Genomic DNA, 19040 nt, shown 5'->3' with positions numbered 1-19040 from the left:
CGTTTGCTCATCCATCAGCTCCAGAACCATTCAGAATGGCTTCTACAGGACAGGTAGTGCTGTTGGGCACGGGCTTCTCCTCAGAATTCGGTTTCACTTTCAGAATGTTCTTGCAGGCTGTACAGGGAGTCCCAGAGGCCACGCAGAAATAAAGAGGACAATTGCCAGAAGGAAGTGCTGCTTTCCTTTAAATTGTTAACTTAATCAGAGTCACCTGGGGAAAAAAGCTGGGCTTTGGTGTCAAGAAAGCAAGAGGGTCCTGCCGGCTTTGAAGCTATTGCTGTTCTGTGTTGAGAACACACCTTTGCTCCGGAGCCCCAGGACTTCTGCTTCGCTTGAGCGCCGTAGGAAACCAGCCTGCAGAGACTCGGTTACCACGCAGCATTTCTCTTTACACACCAGTATCTTACAAATCTGGGCCGAGGGGTAGTTTTACAGGTTGGGATAGAGCTTAAAAGTTCCAAACGGTGCTCTCCTGACAGATGCGTTGCCATCCTTTGTGACATGTAGCTGACGCTTCACCTGTGTTCTGTCTGCACACAGAAGAGTGACATCCAACATTTCCTGGGCACTTACAACAGGCCAGGCACCGTTCTGAGTGTTTTAGGTGTATTTCCTCATTTAGTCCATGATAACTCCCATCAGGGAGGCACACGTACTCTACGCATTTCACGGAGAGGAACACCAACGCACAGAGTCTAGTCCATTAACTTGTCTGCGGCCACACAGGAGGAAGTGACAGAGCTGGGACACAAACGGGGCAGTCTGGCTCCAGAAAGTGCCTGCTTGGTTACTTCAGTTTCCTGCCTCTGAAACAGTGGGGAAGAGGCTGGAGATGGAGAATTGCCGAGGAAGGCAGAGGTAAGCGCTTTTAAAACCTGACGCCGCCTCCCACTTGGCCTTTGCGGGCAGTGCTCTGGATCACCGGCTCCGGGGGATTCACAGCAGCCCCGGTGCACACCAGGGCGCTGGCCTGGCCTCCTCTGCAAGCAGCAGCGCAGTCCTAAGGCATGTTCCCGGATGTGGAGGAGGCCCTCAGGGTCTGGAGAGCAGGAGGGAGGGAGCTGTGACATCAGCGGTCCCCTGCGGAGGTGGACAGGACCTCTCCGAACAGCACTACGCACTACGCGGTGTCCCCATCTCTCCACCTGCAGCAGGATGGTGACCCTACAACGTTTCAGACCCTCATTCAAACTCACCGAGCAAAGCAGGCTGCAAACATCTGCTCTTTTCAACCCTAATGACCATTTCAGACTCCTCAGCAGCTTACCCTGCCAGCTGGAAGGAAATGAAATGCAACAGGGTCCGGAGGATGGGTGTGGGTACCTGGGGGTGGAACACTGAGCTCGCTCCCTGGTGAGTCTGCCTACTAAAGCAAAGGTCCCTGCCTCTGGCAGCCAGTGGCCTTTATCTTAACAGAGGTTAATGAGTAAATTCCTCCCCAGAGAAAATGGCTCTAAGAATCCATGTTCCAAGTGGCAAGCAGAGAGAGAGCTTTTACTTTTCTAAGTTGGAACGTTTGTAAATTGAAAGGAACCCTGCCATGTGGCTCATCTGTGCCTATGATCTAACAGTGTGTGTGTGTGTGTGTGTGTGTGTGTGTGTGTCTCCTTTCAGAATTCCTGCTAAACAGAAATGAACCAACGGTGGGGTATTGCCAAGACAAAGATGGCAACATGCACCCCTGCATCCAGTCCATTGGTTTATTCTCAGTTCTTTAAAGGGAACAGCTTTTATCATGGTTTCCAGCATGCAAAGGGAGTTAAGAGAGGCAGAGTGAATCTGAGACAGAGAATGTTCATTCCCTCATTAAAATAGTCAGAAACAAGCTTGTAAGAACACTGTGCTTAATGTTCTAGCCCTATAGCTACTATATGTAATAGAAGTTACGATTTCTTCTCCAAGCAATTGTCTTGGTACATATAAAATTGATGATGTATGTATATATACTTCTATGGTTAACTCAAACTCAGAATTTTCCACGGAGCCTTAAAGATCCTGAACCAGGGAATTGGCACGCACTGACTCTTAATCCATTTATATTCTAATTTCCTCTCAGCATGCAGAGGCAAGTCAATAAATTTTCATTAGTAATAGAAGACCAACCAATAAGTCAAAGACCAACATTTGTCTTAGATTTTAAAACAAATGACACTTTTGAAAGAAAGGAGAGAGGAAAAATATGTGACATCAGATTCAATATTTAGCTACAGCACAAATTTAACAGGAAGAATAGAAGTGACCATGTCATCAATTTTAGTGTACCCTGATCTATTAAAATTAAGATGATAAAAAGTGATTTAAAAAAAAAAGAAAAAAGACGGTGCTTGGCCCCTGTGTCTATGAGGGACTAATTAAAATTGAACTAAAGCTTTCTCAAGCTTGGAAACAGCAGGTGACAGAGCCATCCCTTCATTATGAAATAAGAAGGAATTTTAGTAATCTGAAATCTCTGTTCGTGAATCACCCCCATCCCTCGTTGCTTACTTTCCACCACCAGCAGCTTCCGGCTTGGGGGCCGGTGTGCCGACATTGTCCACCCAAGCCTTAGCAGCTTGCATTTTGAAGGACAGTCACAAGCCCACCTTACAAATAAGCTATCTTTACAAGTTAGTTCCTTGAAGAACATTTAAAGGACATTTTTACATGGAAGCTCTGTTATTCAAGCAGCTGGGATCTTTGGCTAGCCCACAATTCTCACTTCTTCAGTCCTGATTGCCTTCATTCTGGCTGCTAAGACCAGTATGAGAAGCTGAAATGGGAGGACGAGACCTGGAGGACCCCACCTTGGGTGTCCAGAATGAGAGTGCCACTCAGTCACCACTCACTTCTGGCCCAGGAGCGCACACTATGGTAGCTCCAGACCCTCAGATTCCCCCTGCCTGGTCATTCCTGAGCCAAGTGAGGTCCGTGGAGTCAGGTGGAGGTGTTGTCTTGGGGGAAGTCGGGTAAAATGGACAAGAAGGGCACTATTCAAAACTTTTTAGCTGGAAAACAAAATTTTATATAGAATCTCACCACGTCCTAGAAATGCTATATTCTGATATCCTGGGAGTGGGAGGGACAAGGGAGCCCATCTGACTTCTCCTCACTCCCTGAAGCGGCCCCTGAGGACTCCCACAGACCTCTGTGTTACCAGGTTTAAAAGGTACTGGGCTTAATGGCTGCTGATGTCCCTTCCCATAGAGGACATGAAGACCCTGAAGGGAGCTGTACCAGGGCCCTTGAATGTGTCGGAACACCCACAGTTGGCGGTGCCCCAAACGGCCTGCTCAGTTGACAGATGCCCTCACACCAAGCCTGCGTTGAGCTCGGTAGAAATCAAAATGTATCTTCTTTCCCATATCCCCGTCTGTATATTAGGAATGGACGAGAGTACATTCACACTGCAATGGGTTGTGAGAATTAAAAAAGTAAAAGAGACCAAGGATAAGACACATCTAACACAGTGCCCGATCTGAAGATTGTGCAGGATGAATGGTGTCTTCCGTGGTTTTGTCATTCTTTTCTAGCTTTTGCTCAAAATAATATTCTATATACCATAGAAGTCAATTTCTCTGACACACTAATTTACTGCTCCTCAGAAGTACCCTAACTTGAAAGTTCTGAGTGCCTGAAGTCATTCCTACATTAACACATCCATTCGCTCAGCGAACATCTATTGCATGCCTGCTCTGTGCCAGGCTCTCTGCTGGTCACATGGGATACACTCTCAAGAGTTCGGCCTCCAGTGCAGGAGACAGGCAGGTGAACAGACTATAGCCGTATAGTAGGATCTAGAGCAGAGGTAAGCACGAGTTCTATGCATCTCTGACAGCTACCATTTTGAGATGGAACTGGAGTCAAGGAAGGCTCCCATGAGTGGGATATCCAAATCTGGACGATGCATTGAGTGGAGACTGGTAACCAAGGTGAAGAAGTGTCTGCCTCACAGAGGATACGGCAAGCACAAACTCACAGACCCATGATGGTGGGTGGGAATTGGCAGGAGGGGTGGCGAGGATGCATGAAGGGGGGCAGTGACTGCCAGTGATTCAACAGACACAGAGGGGTGGGGCTCATGGGTAGATGGAGAGAGACAAGCTGGATAAGAAGCCAGGGTCCGGACCTCCAAGGTCCTTTTATAAAATACTGTGAGGGCTAAATTTTACACTAAAGCTCGTGAAAGTCTAAAACAAGGTCACAGCCACAGACTGGAAGATGCATTAAAGACACTAGGACAGGGCCCTCTCCAGCACCCTAGTCGAGATAACCTCGCTTGGATTAGAAAAAGGGGATCCCCTGAAAAGACACAGCTTGGAGCCAGCGTGCAAGGCTCGAGGGTGGAGAGTGGGTTAGATTTCTGCCTTCACTCAGCCCCTCAGCCAGGTGCCTCTGTGCAGTGTACAAACTACACAACTTCCAGACTGTACTTCCAGACGGAAGAACAGGTTAAGAGATTTTTTCCCCAGAACAATGGCAGAGGCCATGAAATGAGAAGAAAGCTGTAGGTATGAAAGGCGTTTAAAAGAGAGAAACATGAAGACTTGGTCATGAGGAGAGATAGAAGAAGGGGTCATGGATGGCTCCCAGGTGTTGGGCTTGATTGGGTGGACAGAGGTCCCAGTCACCATGGTAAAACGTCCAGCAGTACCAGCTTTGGGGAAAAGCTGAGAAACTGTTTAGGAGAGGTTGACTTTGTGGTCCTATGGGATATCCAGGTGGACATGTCCAGAGTGTTGGATATATGGCTTGGAGCACAGATAAGACATATTGCCTGGTAATACACACGTGCGAGTCTTCAATATGCAAAGAAGAGCTGAAGCTGTGGAGTTCAGATCACCCAGGCGGGGGTAGAGTAGAAAAGGTTAGGATTTATCAACGTTTTCGTTTCAATCATTCATTCCTATGTTGACAGCATCCGCAATGAATGATGGGTGGAACGATGACCAACCACACTTCCTTCTTTGTTTTATTCTTTTCTTTCTTTTTATTTATTTATTTTTTTAATGTCCAGAGCAGCGGTACTTGCCCTTTGAAAATCTGATCTTAAGCTTCCTTACGGAGGAACAATTGATTTTCCCATGAAAGCCCATTTAAAGCCTAGCAATGAGGGTGCAGGGGACCAAACCTTCATAAAGTTTCTGGGCATTTGTCCTTTAAATCTGATCTGTGATTGTGCTAAAGTGAACCCGATGACTTTGACATCAGGCGTCTTAGGAGCTGCTGTGTGTTTCTGGCTAAATCGGAGCTGCTACTACAAAGGGAAAGCGAAGCCACTAATTGGATAGAGGAAGCTAAGCATGACCATGAATTGCAGAATTTCCCAGCAAAATGATGTTTCAATACCAACTGCACTTTTCCATCAGCACCAATTAGAACAAATTGGTAGGCAGCTGAGCTTGGCGATGCAGCACTATCTGGGCTTAAAGCTTGATTGTGACGCTGTCTCCTGTAGCCACGTGCTAACGGAACTGCCCCGCAGAACCACATTCCCATGGATTCGCAAGCCCCGTGTCTGAACTGTTAGGGTCCAAGGACGGGACAGACCTTGTTCTAGTAATGTAGAACTATCTTTCCTTTATTTATTCATTCACTCTACAAGTATTTGCTGAATGTATTTTATGGGACTGATATGCTTAGTTCGAAGAAGCCCCATACGCTCCCTCACGATGCCTTTTATTATGCTGGCCACTGGATTTGTCTTCAAAACTTTCTATGTCATTACCTTCAGTGGAAATGCTTACTATCTGTATTCCAAGAGTACCATCTACTTGTCTGGTGGGGTTTCTCATTACTTGTCTACACTCTAAGTGACAGGATAGTTTTTATAGAGTACTGTCGTTCCAGGTACTGGCTTTTCTAATACAAGGGAAAGGCATCATTGACTTATATGTAGTAAGTCTACCCAACTAAGAGGAAAATATGCCCAGTACGCATGTCTGGATAGCTGACGGGCAACAGCCTTTTATCTTTTGTATATCTAGGGTAATAAGTACTGATTCCTCAGAATGGAAAGAGTAAGGGAAGTATAGTACCAGCTATACTGTGACCACCCCTCCTGTTGATACGGTTATTATGTTAACTCAATTCAAACACCTTGTAGGAAGAGGTAGTGACTTCAGAATCACTTCCCATGGGAGAGAAATAACCCAATCTCGGCAAGCGACGTGGCCTCTGTATTTGCCAGCTAGCACATAGAAACATAGATGGAAAAACACAATGTGTTACATATTCATAGATCAATAGAGAGTTTGTGTCCATTAGAAAACAGTCCTCCCCAAATACCTACTCTTAGTGTGGACGAGCATCCCTCAAGTTACCTACATGATCTAACCCCAGAGCCAAGGAAGGAGAGCCTGAAGTTCAGGTGTGAGGAGACATTTATCAGGAATGAATACAAAGCAACTCAAATGGCATGTTGGTTAAGGAGAAATTATTTAACTGTATAAGATCAGCTTTACAAAAGAAAAGAGATGAACATATGGGGAGGGGGCAAAGAGAAAAAGGAGAGAGGGAAACAAGCCATAAGAGACTCTTTACGAGGATTAAGAGAACATACTGAGGGTTGATGGAGGGAGGTGGGTGGGGGATGGGCGAGATGGGTGAGGGGATTGTCATGAGCCCTGGCTGTTACATGTAAGTGACGAATCCCTGAATTCCACTCCTGAAACCAATATTGCACTGTACATCAACCACCTAAAATTTAAAGTTAACGGGTTAATTAATTAATTAGCTTTACAAAATGTCTAGGAAAGCATCCGTTGCGTAAATGACCTAATATCTAGCATAATTTTGTTGGTCGAGGTAAAATATTAGATTCATGCTAGGCATAATCCCAGAAAGTGCATGTAATTTTGCTAACCAGTAGTGTTCTTTAGACCTTCAATCTAAATTCTGCTCCATAAGAAGGTAAAACCATGGAGAGAAATATGCTTAGCTACCCAAGTGGTTTCCTCCACTGGAGCTTGTCCGCGGCCCTAGAACGCGTGGGTGGAAGGCTTTGTGCATGACGTCTAGGAAGGATGGCAGCCCGAGGAAGCTACGTCACGAGAGACACGGGTGAGACATGAAGGCTCGGGTCGTAGATAAAAGAGGTAGGTCTGTGGCAGGGTGGAGGTGCTGGAGTGACCTGGACAAGAAAACCACAGTAAGGCAGTTCTGGAGCAGTGATTCCCCGAAATTCATTCTGTTCGTCCTTGAGTCTGTTTGCCAGACATTATTTCCCACCTGCCTTCTGTCTTCATAGGTCTCTCCTGGGCACTACCTTTGAACACGGGTACACCAAAATAATCAAGGCCCAGATGACCCTAGTCCAGGTCACCTGCGTGGCTAACATATACAGATGCTTCCTGACCTGCAGGAGGGCCGTGCTTTCTAATATAGGTAATGGGTTGAATTTGTATAATAGCTAACTGGTCATATTTTCAATAATTTCCTTTGAGACTAAAAAAATTTTCTTACAGAAGAGATTCCCTCTCAGATTGGCCCTACCTGTTCCTCTCATAGAATCAAGGCAATTGGCTCTAGGAGTAACTTACTCTAAATTTTTTTCTTTTTGACTTCATTTGACAAACCTATTTTTGTTTTTCGGTTTTGGGTTTTTGTTTTTTGTTTTCTTTTAATAAATGACTGTGTGAGCTTTCTTGTATCTTTCCTGGGCCTCATGTATGGTTCCTGATAAAGCTAACGTTCTCCTTCGCTCTTGCCCTACTAATGCACGATGCAATCAGACCATGTATACCACACATGCAATTATTTTAAATTTGAAAGTGTTACCTTAAAAGAATATGCAATCTCTTCTGGAAGTCTCTTTAGAGTTGTTTATTATAGAGCTGTCTAGATATAGGGAAATGGCTTAAAGACTCTTTATGGCCCAATTCAGTCCTTGGGGTCTCTGATTTTAAGCAGGAACTTCTGTAACTTTTTTGACTGAGTTAAGGGTGCTCATTTTTGCACAGTCACCAAGTTGACACGTGGTCACATCTAGCGTTTAGACAAGGTGATGATCCTGAAAATGGTCACTTTTCATTCATCAGACATTTACTGACGAAGTCAAAAGCCCAGACTCTCAAAGCTCAGGACACAAAGATGAGCAAGACAGAGCCCCTGCCCTGGTAGGGGAGACAGAGCCAACTCATAAGTGCTGTCAGCGTGGGAAGTACAATAAAGGCAGACACACAGGCACGAGGGAGGCCTCAGGAGGGGGTGATAAACTCAGTCTGAGGAATCAAAAGAGACTTGACTGAGCCCTCCCAAGCAGAATTACTTCCTGTTGTTTCTTGATTTTTATGGTACCCAGTGATAAATGTGCAATAGAGGAGAATCACTCTTCGAATCAGTCTCTCAAGTACCAAAATATAACACTGAGCTCTGGAAAGTAGGACAGCTCGTAATCACTCCTCCAGTCATCTTGCTAGCTGCAACTAACGACGAGGAACTGTTTATTGCAAACGCGCGTCTTGTACCTTTGCTGAAGAATGGATGTGACCTGCTTGCAGAAATTCTCTCCGTTTTGAGAAAACTCCTTTAGGTTCTTGTACGCTTTATTATACTGAAAAAGAAAAGATGCACAGACGGGTTATGAGCACTTCCAAAGATAGAACTCCAATAAATTCACAATGTTCCGTAATGACGACAGTCATTGTAAAGGATCGTGCAGCTGCGGGGACGCACACCTTTTGAATGAGTTACTAAAATAAAGATTAAGTTTCTTCTGCCTGGATATGAAATATCTTGGAGAACTTTTCAAAAACAAAGCTGGTCTGTCTGTTTCTCCCCAGGCAACGACTCAGCAGTGGGGCGATTTTGAGGTCCGACTTCCTGTCGTCCTTTTGTTCCCGGGATGGTTAAAGTACATTCTGAAATATGTATACTGAGTAATCATTTTCTGCCTCCCCCAAAAGCTTCAAAATAATATTCCTGGGTGTCAAACCCCAAACGCATAAAAATGAATGTTTTGGGGGGCTGAGATCTGGAGATGGAAGTGAATAACTTGTTAGTAAAATGTGCCCTGTTCCCTCTACATCTCGTTTAACTCTAGTAATAAGAATATTGTAACGATGAGTTGAACATTTTTGTTGTGCCAAACTTCTAAAAAATGTACGAATAAACCTTTAGGAACTTCATTTCTATATGAATTTAGCCTACAGACACAAGATTTCGAAGGGAAGGTTTTTGTCATTTGATTTAGAACGCCACAATGTCACTCTGAAAATTGTGTTTGTAAAAGTAGGCACTGATGACAACAGACTGCAAGTGCTCCGATGGAGAGAGTATGGGAATGAATTCTGCAGCTTTCCTGACGCAGAGTAGCTCTGTTAGGTGGTGCAATGGTCCCACACGCCCTCCCTCAGGGTTTCCATCTGGGGGTATGATACCTCATTGCATTTTTAAAAATGAGATTCTAGGGGCACCTGGGTGGCTCAGTCGGTTAAGTGTCTGCCTTCAGCTCAGGTCATGATCCTGGGGTCCTGGAATCCAGCTCTGAGTCGGGCTCCCTGCTCAGTGGGGAGTCTGCTTCTCCTTCTGCCCCTCCCCCCTCAAATAAACAAAATCTTAAAAAAATAAATAAATAAAATGAGATTTGACCGAAGAGGATGAAAGTTCTTAGGAAAGAAGTGCCGGGCTGTAGCTCTTCACGCTCGGCTGATGAGCCCGCCTCCTCCCGCGCTCCAGGGGCGCTCGGTGGGGCCCTGCGTCGAGAGCTCCCATTCCACCAGCACCTGCTGTGCAGCGGGCAGGTTCACATCTGTGAATCCCCAGGGCCAAGGTGACCTTTCAGTTGTCACGGGAGGACCTGGTGAATGGTGCTAGCAGAGTAGCCAACAGAGGACACGGGGCCATGGAGGAGGAAAGGACCTAAAGAAATGACTTGACCAGGTCCCTACCTTCAGGGCTGCAAAGAGCCGCTACCTAGCATAGAGGAACACAGTCCTATAGATGCCACACTCTTATCTTCCTGCGGTGGTTTCAGTTCCCCCTGAACTCAGCACAGAAAGCCAGGGCGGGGTTTGAGAGAGCACAAGAGTAGCAAACGGCTTCAGTGAAACTGCCTTGGGCTCAAAGACAGTGGTCAGGGAGCCAAGCTCTTCACAAAGACATTGTTAACTCCTAAAGCAAGGTTTGCAAAATCATCTGACTGCAGGCACCTGTCAGCGCCCGAATGAGTGAGCAGCAGGGTGGGGAGAGCGAGCTAGAGAGACAGTGTCCCAACTGCTCTGGACCAGGGGAGTGTGGCCCACGATGGCCAGATAGTCCAGATTGTCCCAAAAGCTGAAATAAGGATTGGCATCTGAAATATGATTTTCTGAAAACAATTGTAGCAAACAATTTACAAATTTTAAAGCTCTTTGCAGAGTCGGTAAAACATACCTATAGTGAGGTTTACACGGAGGCTCATAGGAAGTGATTCTCCTTGAGTCATGAGACTCAAAATCACTATTTGGCAACCAAGCCATTTTCATTTCCATAAAAATAACTTGTCATATGAATGAAGTGATATTATAAGACCTCCTTCCTCCCCTTAGAGGTACAATGGGAAAGTTTGAGCCAGCATTTTAAAGCGGTTTAGCTTTTTGTTTGTTCCTCTGTTGCCTAAACATTCTCACCAAGTTCCCCCTAACCCTTCTATTTTCTTCCCACACCACCAAATAACATCCCACAAATCGCACAGAGGTATCATGAGAAGAAAATAGGTAAATGTTTAGCAGGGCACATGCCCCTGGAATAAAGTTATTTCTCAGTGTCTCTTCCTTAGGTGAAGCTATGTGACTAAATGCTTCTCAAGGAAGCATGGGTGACAGTTTTGTGTGGGGTTTCAGTGAAGTTTCCTTCCTCCTCTTTCCTGTCACCTGAACTTAGAAACGATGGCTGCCCCAATGTTCATAGCAGCAATGTCCACAATGGCCAAACTATGGAAAGAGCCCAGATGTCCAACGACAGATGGATGGGTAAAGAAGATGTGGTATATATAGATACAATGGAACATTACCGAGCCATCAGAAAGGGTGAAGTCTTGCCATTTGCAACAGTGTGAATGGAACTAGAGGGTATCATGCTAAGTGAAATAAGTCAGTCAGAGAAAGACACATACCATATGATTTCACTCATATATGGAACGTAAGAAACAAAAGGGATGAACGTAGGGGAAGGGAAGGAAAAATAAAATAAGGTGAAAACAGAGAGGGAGACAAACCATAAGAGACTCCTAACCATAGGAAACAAACTGAGGGTTGCTGGGGGGAGGCGGGTGAGGGGGTGGGATAACTGGGTGATGGGCATTAATGAAGGCACTTGAAGTAGTGAGCACTGGGTGTTGTATACAACTGATGAATCACTGAATTGTACCTCTGAAACTAACAATACACTATATGTTAATCAAAGCCAATTTAAATTAAAAAAAAAAAAAGAAACAATGGCCGATGCCATAAGGTGATTTTGAGGATAGATGCCATGGGTTAAGGTGGTAGAGCAGAAAAAGAAAAAGAGCCTGGGTCCCTGATGGCCCTGGGGGCCACCACACATGCCCTCAGTGCTCTATTTTTGGACTTACTGTGTGAAATACAATAATAGGGGTTTATAAAAGCCACTCTCATTTTTGGATTTTAAAATGGGCGGCTGAACATAGTTCTAACTCATACACAGTCTTTTAACTTTTTATTTTAAAATATGAAACATTTTTATGTTTCATAAAATAATAATGATACAGATAATGATGATACCCATTATGAACTCACTACCTAAGTTACAGAGATATTTAACACTTTTCTTCTGCTTTCTCTTTAAACAACTGTTTTTCCTTTTCATAATTTCTTTGGCTATACTTGGGCATTTATTCTTCCATATGAAGATTTATCTAATTACATTTTTTAAAATCCCTGTTGGGATCCTAATTGGAATTGCATTTTATATATATATATATATATATATATATATATATATATATATATATATATATATAATGCATATATATATGTATCAATTTGTGGAAATCGACTTTTTTATGGTGTTTAGACTTCCCATCCAAGGATATAGTAAGCCTTTTCATGTGTTCAAATCTTATTTTATGTTCAATAAAATTTTACGATTTTCTTTATAAGTCCTGTAGCTTTTCTATTTGATTTGTTTAGAAATATCTCACAGTATTAAATTGTGAGTTTTTTATGTAATGTCCTATCTGCTTCACTCTCCAGTCCACCACAAAGCAGAAACAAAGACCCAACAAAAACACCAGGGGGCCGTGTGCAAGAGAGAAAGATTCGAATGCATGCTTGCAGAGCGAGCTCTCCTGCTCAGAAACACTCTGAGGCTGGGCCTGGGGCTGGGAGAAGACAAAGCAGAGGCATGGATTAGAGGATGTTGGAGGCTGCAGAGTGGAAGTGAGAAGAACCACCAGCAGAGCCAGGAGCGCAGAAAAGGGAGTCTGAGCTGAACTGCCTTGGGGATGGGCCCACACCAGCCCCGTCCCCTGAGGAGTCTGCATCCAGCAGTCCTGGGAGAGAACAGGGTTCCTCAGACCCCATGTGTGAGGATGGGGGCTTGGAGAGGAAATCTTGCCCCTAACCAAGGTGGAAATGAGCAGAACCAGTTGAGAATTTTTCCATGTGCTGGGGTGCAGGGGCTGCTGCATTTCCCAAATTTATCAGGCCATCAAAACTCTCCAAGCATGTTTTTAAAATACTAGCTCCAGAGGACTAGTTCTAGGAGGCCAGACAGCCCTGAAAGTTTCTAAGCCACTGATTCAAAATTCAGCTATTTGGGGGGGGCGGGTGTTGGAGATCCTGTGTGAAAGCAGAGAGGCTCTGTCCTTCCCCAGTCACTCAAGCGCAGCTGTTTGAAAGCAGAGGCTGTTCCAGCAAAACCCGGCTTATGCTTCAACCGACCCTGGGCCTGCTGGTTTTATATTTTGGAAGAGGATTTCGTGTTATATAACAGACTGGTACTTCCTAACATTTTCACATCATGGCACACCTAGAAAATCATATTTGGGGGCACCTGGGTGGCTCAGTCCATTAAGCATCCGACTCTTGGTTTCAGCTCAGGTCGTGATCTCAGGGTCCTGAGATCCCTGGGCTCCATGCTCAGCGTGGAGTCTGCTTAAGACTCTCTCTCTCTCTCCCTCTGCCCCTCCCCCCTCACGCTCTCTCTCTCAAATAAATCTTTAAAAAATGAATAAAATAATTTTAAAAAAGATTATATTTGTACTGGCATAACGCGTGGTAAATGGACAAAGTTGTTTGAGGCAGAGGAAACTGGCCTGTGAGCTCTGCCCACCCCCAGCCACAACCCGCCAATTTGAGGGCTGCCGAGATTCATGTCTCAGGTACACCTATAACCCATTCACCAAATTCCACAATGCCCAGGCACACGCCCTCTGGAAGCACCTCAATACATTATGTTGTTGTTAATTTCATGATCACATGACAGCAGGATGTTCTTCTTATTACAGCAATGGAGAGAGTCTTTATCTTTGACCCCATATGCAATGTACCAGACACTCCCCGACAAACCCTGATCTCCCCTGAGATAAAGGTGACATCGATAAATAAAAGAGTTGCTAAGAATACTTCCATTAGTGCAGCATAACCCCTTCTTTAGAAACAGGAATTCTGTGCCTTTCATCATGTACCACCTACTCAGACTTAAAGACAAAATCTGTGAAAAGCAGACTTGCATAAATATCAAAGCAGAACCCAGGACCATCTTGTCCTTTATGTGTGTACGTGATCAGAAAACCTTGAAACATGTCTACTTCAAGGTGATGAAATCTCTTGACCTTGCTTTGGCCCTCCCTTTGCTCTCCCATCTCTCCTTCCCAGCTCACTCTGATCCACCAGAGAGGCCACAGAAGGGATTTCATGCAGCACAGCTTAAAAACCACCGAAGTCTATCTAATCCCTTTATTTTATAGGTAAGCGCCAAAGAGCTGAAAATAACTTCCTTAGTTAAGGGCAGAACCGTGATTAGAAATATTAGGTGAGCCAATCAATTAGAGAAACCATCAGAAATAAATAGATTTATAAATAGCTAATCAGTATAATTACACTAAGTTTACTCAGAGTAATATTTACCTTCAAGTGTTTTGATCAGTACAAATGGCTTCCTAATGTCATCAACCAGCACAAGAAGTGTTTTCTCTAGTCAAAATCATATGAAAGGTAAATTTTTGGTGTTCTTTCTCCACCCACTGAATTTTCAAAGACTTCACCCTTACCAAATATTCATTCCAGGAAAAGAACCTACTATTGATCCTACGTTTCCATATGAATTTTTATTAACATGCTGTCTCTCCTTGGGCTCATTTGTTACTAGGAAAAAAGTTCTGTATTTTTTCCCTGATAAAGGGAGTTCAGGCTAGTGGTGGAATATTTGGGACATTTCCGAGCCCCTAAAAAACCCTTCACCAAGAAAACTGGTACACACAGGCATTTCCCATTCGTCTTTAAAAAAATATTTCTGCCCAACATTTGTAAACAAATTCAATTGTATAAATGTTGTCCTCACCAAAAATGGAGCAAAGTAATGGGCACATGGAATAATTAGATAACTTCTCAACAATATAAAATGCATTGTATCAACCCTGCACTAGCTGTTCTTTCTGATTTTCCACAATTTGAATGATTAAGGTTAAATCCAGTTATTCCAGAAAAGCCCGTTTCTATTCTAGATGGCAGTATGGAAAGTTTTCGGACAGTGATATCCTCATAGTATTAAATAAACCATGATATTCCACTTATAGTTAATCAAGTAAACTTTTGATGTCTTTCATATGACAGGCACTGTGCTACTGATTTCATGTGAATCCTGATTCGTGGGGGATAATATTTCAAACCACTGCTCCTCTAACTAAGGGATTATCTAGGTAAGATTTGGAATCCCTGCGACAGGCCATCAGAAGTTATGAGATATAGAACATTAAAGAACATAGTCTACTCCATCCTTTCCTCTTCTTACTTTACAGAGGAGGAAACGGGCCTGTGAGATGTGGATGGCATATCTCATGTCTCAGGGATGCTGTGGGCCAGAGGACATCGATGCGGTCAGAGCCAACCTGCCAACTTTTCTCTGCAAAAAACCAGAATCCCTCAGAATCCATGGACCATTGTAATGGCATCCTCTGTCTTAGTGCAAGTGAACATCCCATGACCCAGGTTGAGCCACTGTGATGGGAAGCCCAGATTGGCACGTGAGCCGGGTTCAAGGAGCCGTCCCACAGCCTGGCTGGTACTGCTTCAACAGCTGGCAACGCTAAGGGAACGGACAGACTGTGTGGAGCCCCAAATGCCTGCTTTGACAGGTCCCTACTTGGCTACCGTATGAGTGAGTAAACACATCAGCTTGGCTACAGCTTGTTATCTGCCCATGATTTCTATGGCATTATTTCATAGGAAGGTGCTGCTTTTAACGAAAAAGGATTGGATTATTTCATTTGGAGATAGTTCGATTCCTGTCTATTTCCTTGCACTTGGATTTGAAAATTATTTCACCTGACATTTTTCTTTTCTTTTCTTTTCTTTTCTTTTCTTTTCTTTTCTTTTCTTTTCTTTTCTTTCTTTTTTGTAGGTATAGAAGTTAAACTCAGAGGCATCAAGACATTAAGGCCCAGAGCCAATTTTGTTCCTTTTCAAAAACAGAACTTTATTTTTTAAAATTTCTTATTATGTTATATGAGTCACCATAGAGTACGTCGCTGGCAAAAACAGAACTTTAAAAATCTTCCTCAAATAAGTTCTGACACTCTGAAGATGAGTTAAAAGCCTACACATTTAGGCAATCTTTGTGCTACGCTGGTGACTAATAATTTGAGCATAGACAGTGACCAGGCTGTTCGATGTCGAATAGCCCAGCTATTAGCCTATCTTGTCACTGGAGCATGAACTTAAAAAGAGATTTTAAAATACTTTTTTGTATTACGGTTCCTTTGGTTGTGTTGGAAAATCTATATTTCACTCAGAATATTTTTAAATGCATTAGATAAAATAACAGGATTACAAAAGAAACATTAAATTGATATATATTTATAAAAACATTTAAAAATTATACATGTTTTTAAATTAACATACTAAATAACAAGTCTTGAGGATAACTCAAATTTCTAAATCACACATAATATAAACAATATTTCTAGATAATTGCAACCACTGTAATATTACATCAAAATATCTGTGATTTTTTGGGGTTACAAATCGCAGACACTGTGGTAGTACTGAAGTTTGTTGCTTATATTCAGAATTAAAGTAAATTCTAAAGGTTTTTTAAAAATTATTTAAGAGAGAGAGCATGAGCATGAGGTGGGGCATGGGGGGGCACAAGGGGGGGACCACTGAGCAGGGAGCCCGACACCCAGCACCGGGGTCAATCCCAGGACCCCGGGATCATGACCTGAGCAGAAGGCAGACGCTTAACGGACTGAGCTAACCCAGGTGCTTCTGAAGTAAATTCTAAATTTCTGTTAAAAATTAGTAGAAACAAAGAGGCCACGTTTTTCCCATTAAATTTCACGTAACCACGGATTTTCATACATGGATCCACTGGGGCAGACCAGCTTAAAAACTGTAGTTAAGCTAAGGCTTTATGAATTCATTGTGTTCCATGCAACCCTAGGGACGGAATGGGACATTTTGCAGGTGGCTAAAGCTTTGGGTTCTGTTTGGCTTCCTCACGAAACCACCCCCATGTTTCCGAAGCATTCATCGGCAGTCCGTTCCTTTGTTTTATTCTGTTGCCAACGGCAGCTTCATCTTCATACAACATTATTCCCCAAGCACAAGCTAGAACTGCACCAGGAAATCAACGTGAGCCCTTGAAAATGAAACAATTGCAAATAAATAAAGATTCCATGACTTGAGAGGATTTAGAAACGTTGGCTGAAGGGATATCCGCCTCCTCTTGACTCCCAGACTACCTTTGATGGCACTGGGCCCAGAGAGATAACCTTCAAGTTGTGGACAAGGCTGGGAGTCCTTGGGGAGATGGCTCAGCTGAGGGGAAAGAACCCCTCAGTACGTTAAGGAGGGAGCATGAAGCTGACCCACACAAGTGGTGACGGGTTATCTTGAGGGGCTGCTCGGAAGGAAACATGTCTCCCAGATCCTGATCTGAAAGCAGCCTTTGAAAAGGACATTAGGCTATTAGTTCGTGCTCGTGTTATTGTTGCATTAACTTAACTTGGTCCCAGTTTCTCTCTCTTCTATCTCACTCTTCACGTGGTCGTGACTTTCTTCTTTGGTGACTTGGTGTCAAGTTTTTGCCTCCATTTACCCCATCCCTGTCTCACTCAACCACCCCTATGGAAAAACGTCATCGAAGTATCGTGGGAAGAAAGGAGAGGGGTTAATATTTGGTAAGGGGGCAAACGCAGAGAGAGAAAAATAAACAGCAAATACATGAACAATAAAAGACTTGTTTTAAAAAAGTTATCTGTGCTTACCAATGGAGAGAAGCTTGGGATGGAGGAAATTAAAGGGGAGAATTTTCCATCTTAGAATCTATATACAGCTACATTGTTGGAATTCGTTTTACACTAGACACATATTTACTTTTGTATTTAAAAAAGTGAAAGTAGACAGAACCTCCTATTACAGGGTCATTATTAATATTTCTAGCCATTATGACTTCATCTCATTAAGCTCATCTGATTCATGAACTCGTTTTGTGGGGTCCCATTTACACCTTCTCTAAACCTGTGCTTTGTCCATTGCATAAACAAAAATGAAACCAGTAATTTCTCTGTTGCTCTTCCTCTTTATGGCTTGATGGCAGCCCTTGTTTATCTGCTTCTTCACAGTCTGTTATTGTTGGGGTTTTTTTTGATAAAATACTTGAGGGATAAATGCAACCCGTTGCTTCTGATGTCACCGATCTTAGTTTTTGGCCACCCTTTCTCGAGCTAACACTCTGATGACTCTTGATTATTTTACGTCCAGAGTATATACGCCCCCACGCGCCTTGTTTTAATTGCTCCTTATTTTCTAAATTTCATCTCTACTATTGCTGTTAACAACCTCACACCATCTTTGGATTTTTGACCCATCTTTTCTTTTGGATAACACTCCCAGGACTAGACAAACATGTTGGGAGACCAGTCTGAGAACCACTGGAGGCCGGGCAGAGCAGGGGGGTGGTGGTGGGGACGCGTCCTTCCAGGTGCAGACCTTGAAATTCTGGGCTCCACATGATATGGGGGAACACGCCACAACCCTCTACCCTAACTTCATTCCCAGAGCCCCAAATCGGCTGCAGATTGTGAGTGTTCGTGCAGCCGCCCTACACACCATGTCGGCACCGCTGACGTGCATCTTAAGAATGTTTTCTAAACAGCCACCATCTGCGAGCAAATAGGACGCTATACCCACTCGAAGTTTTTCCAACAATATGAGGATAAAAGATGACAATTAACTTGCCCTGGCATTTGCTAGAAAGGGTGGTTTTAAATCAAACCAAAGCAAAACCACAAGACTTTTGTATCCCATCCAATATCTGCACATTTGTCCTCCGAATGTCTCCAATTTCTTAAGTTAAAACCCTTAATACGCAAACTTAGCCCTATAAGGCCACCCTCTCACCCACAGGCGCAAACCACACGGAGCTACTCACCGAGCAATCTGTCAGTGGGTCCCTCATATTGGAATGTTCTTCCTTCTGTCCTTTTACCTGTGCTCCAGCCTTCAGCGCTCAAGAAACTACAATCAAGGCTGGGTGTGTCCTGGACTGCCTGTATTCAAAGGGCCTAGAGTACGTCAGTCCTTGTCAAACACCCTGAGGAGGAAGTCCCAGCCCAGCACGTTCATCCCGTTTGTTTCCTGAAAAAGCAAAGAACTGCTCTGGGTCAAGAGAGCTGGACTGAGGTGCCAAGAATGACTTCTGTGAATACTTGAGGACAGAATACTGGGTCCTAAACTGTGTGACCTCGTGAGAAGGCCCTGAAGTGGTCAAGTGTCCCAAGAATGTGGGTGTTCAGGGTAGATATGGAGGACGTATAGTCTCCTGGCCTGCTGTATTTATCACATTTTAAAATTTTCTTTATTTTCTGATGTTTTGGCATGTTGGGGCCTTTCAGG

At 43.8% G+C, this 19040-nt stretch overlaps 1 protein-coding gene across 14 annotated transcripts in view; it reads right to left on the bottom strand.

Annotated features, from left to right (window-relative positions):
• The window catches only part of NOSTRIN (nitric oxide synthase trafficking), a 55068-nt gene extending 36364 nt beyond the window's left edge, over window positions 1-18704 (bottom strand). For 8 of the 14 annotated variants that reach the window (XM_057318331.1, XM_057318329.1, XM_044381504.3 and 5 more), the window contains exons 1-3: window positions 8448-8534; window positions 6924-7111; window positions 6079-6169 (exon numbers count right to left, since the gene is read on the bottom strand). In XM_057318331.1, coding sequence (XP_057174314.1) covers window positions 6079-6169; window positions 6924-6990 — 158 coding nt within the window. In that variant the 5' untranslated portion in view covers window positions 6991-7111; window positions 8448-8534. Of the gene's footprint in view, window positions 1149-6078; window positions 6170-6923; window positions 7112-8447; window positions 8535-18576 lie in introns of those variants that run through there. The other 6 variants (XM_048214249.2, XM_048214248.2, XM_026492614.4 and 3 more) reach the window with 4 other exon arrangements.
• Window positions 18705-19040: the final 336 nt, after the last annotated feature.

Source organism: Ursus arctos, unplaced genomic scaffold (assembly GCF_023065955.2).
Source record: "Ursus arctos isolate Adak ecotype North America unplaced genomic scaffold, UrsArc2.0 scaffold_1, whole genome shotgun sequence".
Classification (NCBI taxonomy): Eukaryota; Metazoa; Chordata; class Mammalia; order Carnivora; family Ursidae; genus Ursus; species Ursus arctos.
The sequence above is the reverse complement of the archived record's forward strand: the minus strand, read 5'-3'. Positions and strand labels throughout refer to the sequence as shown.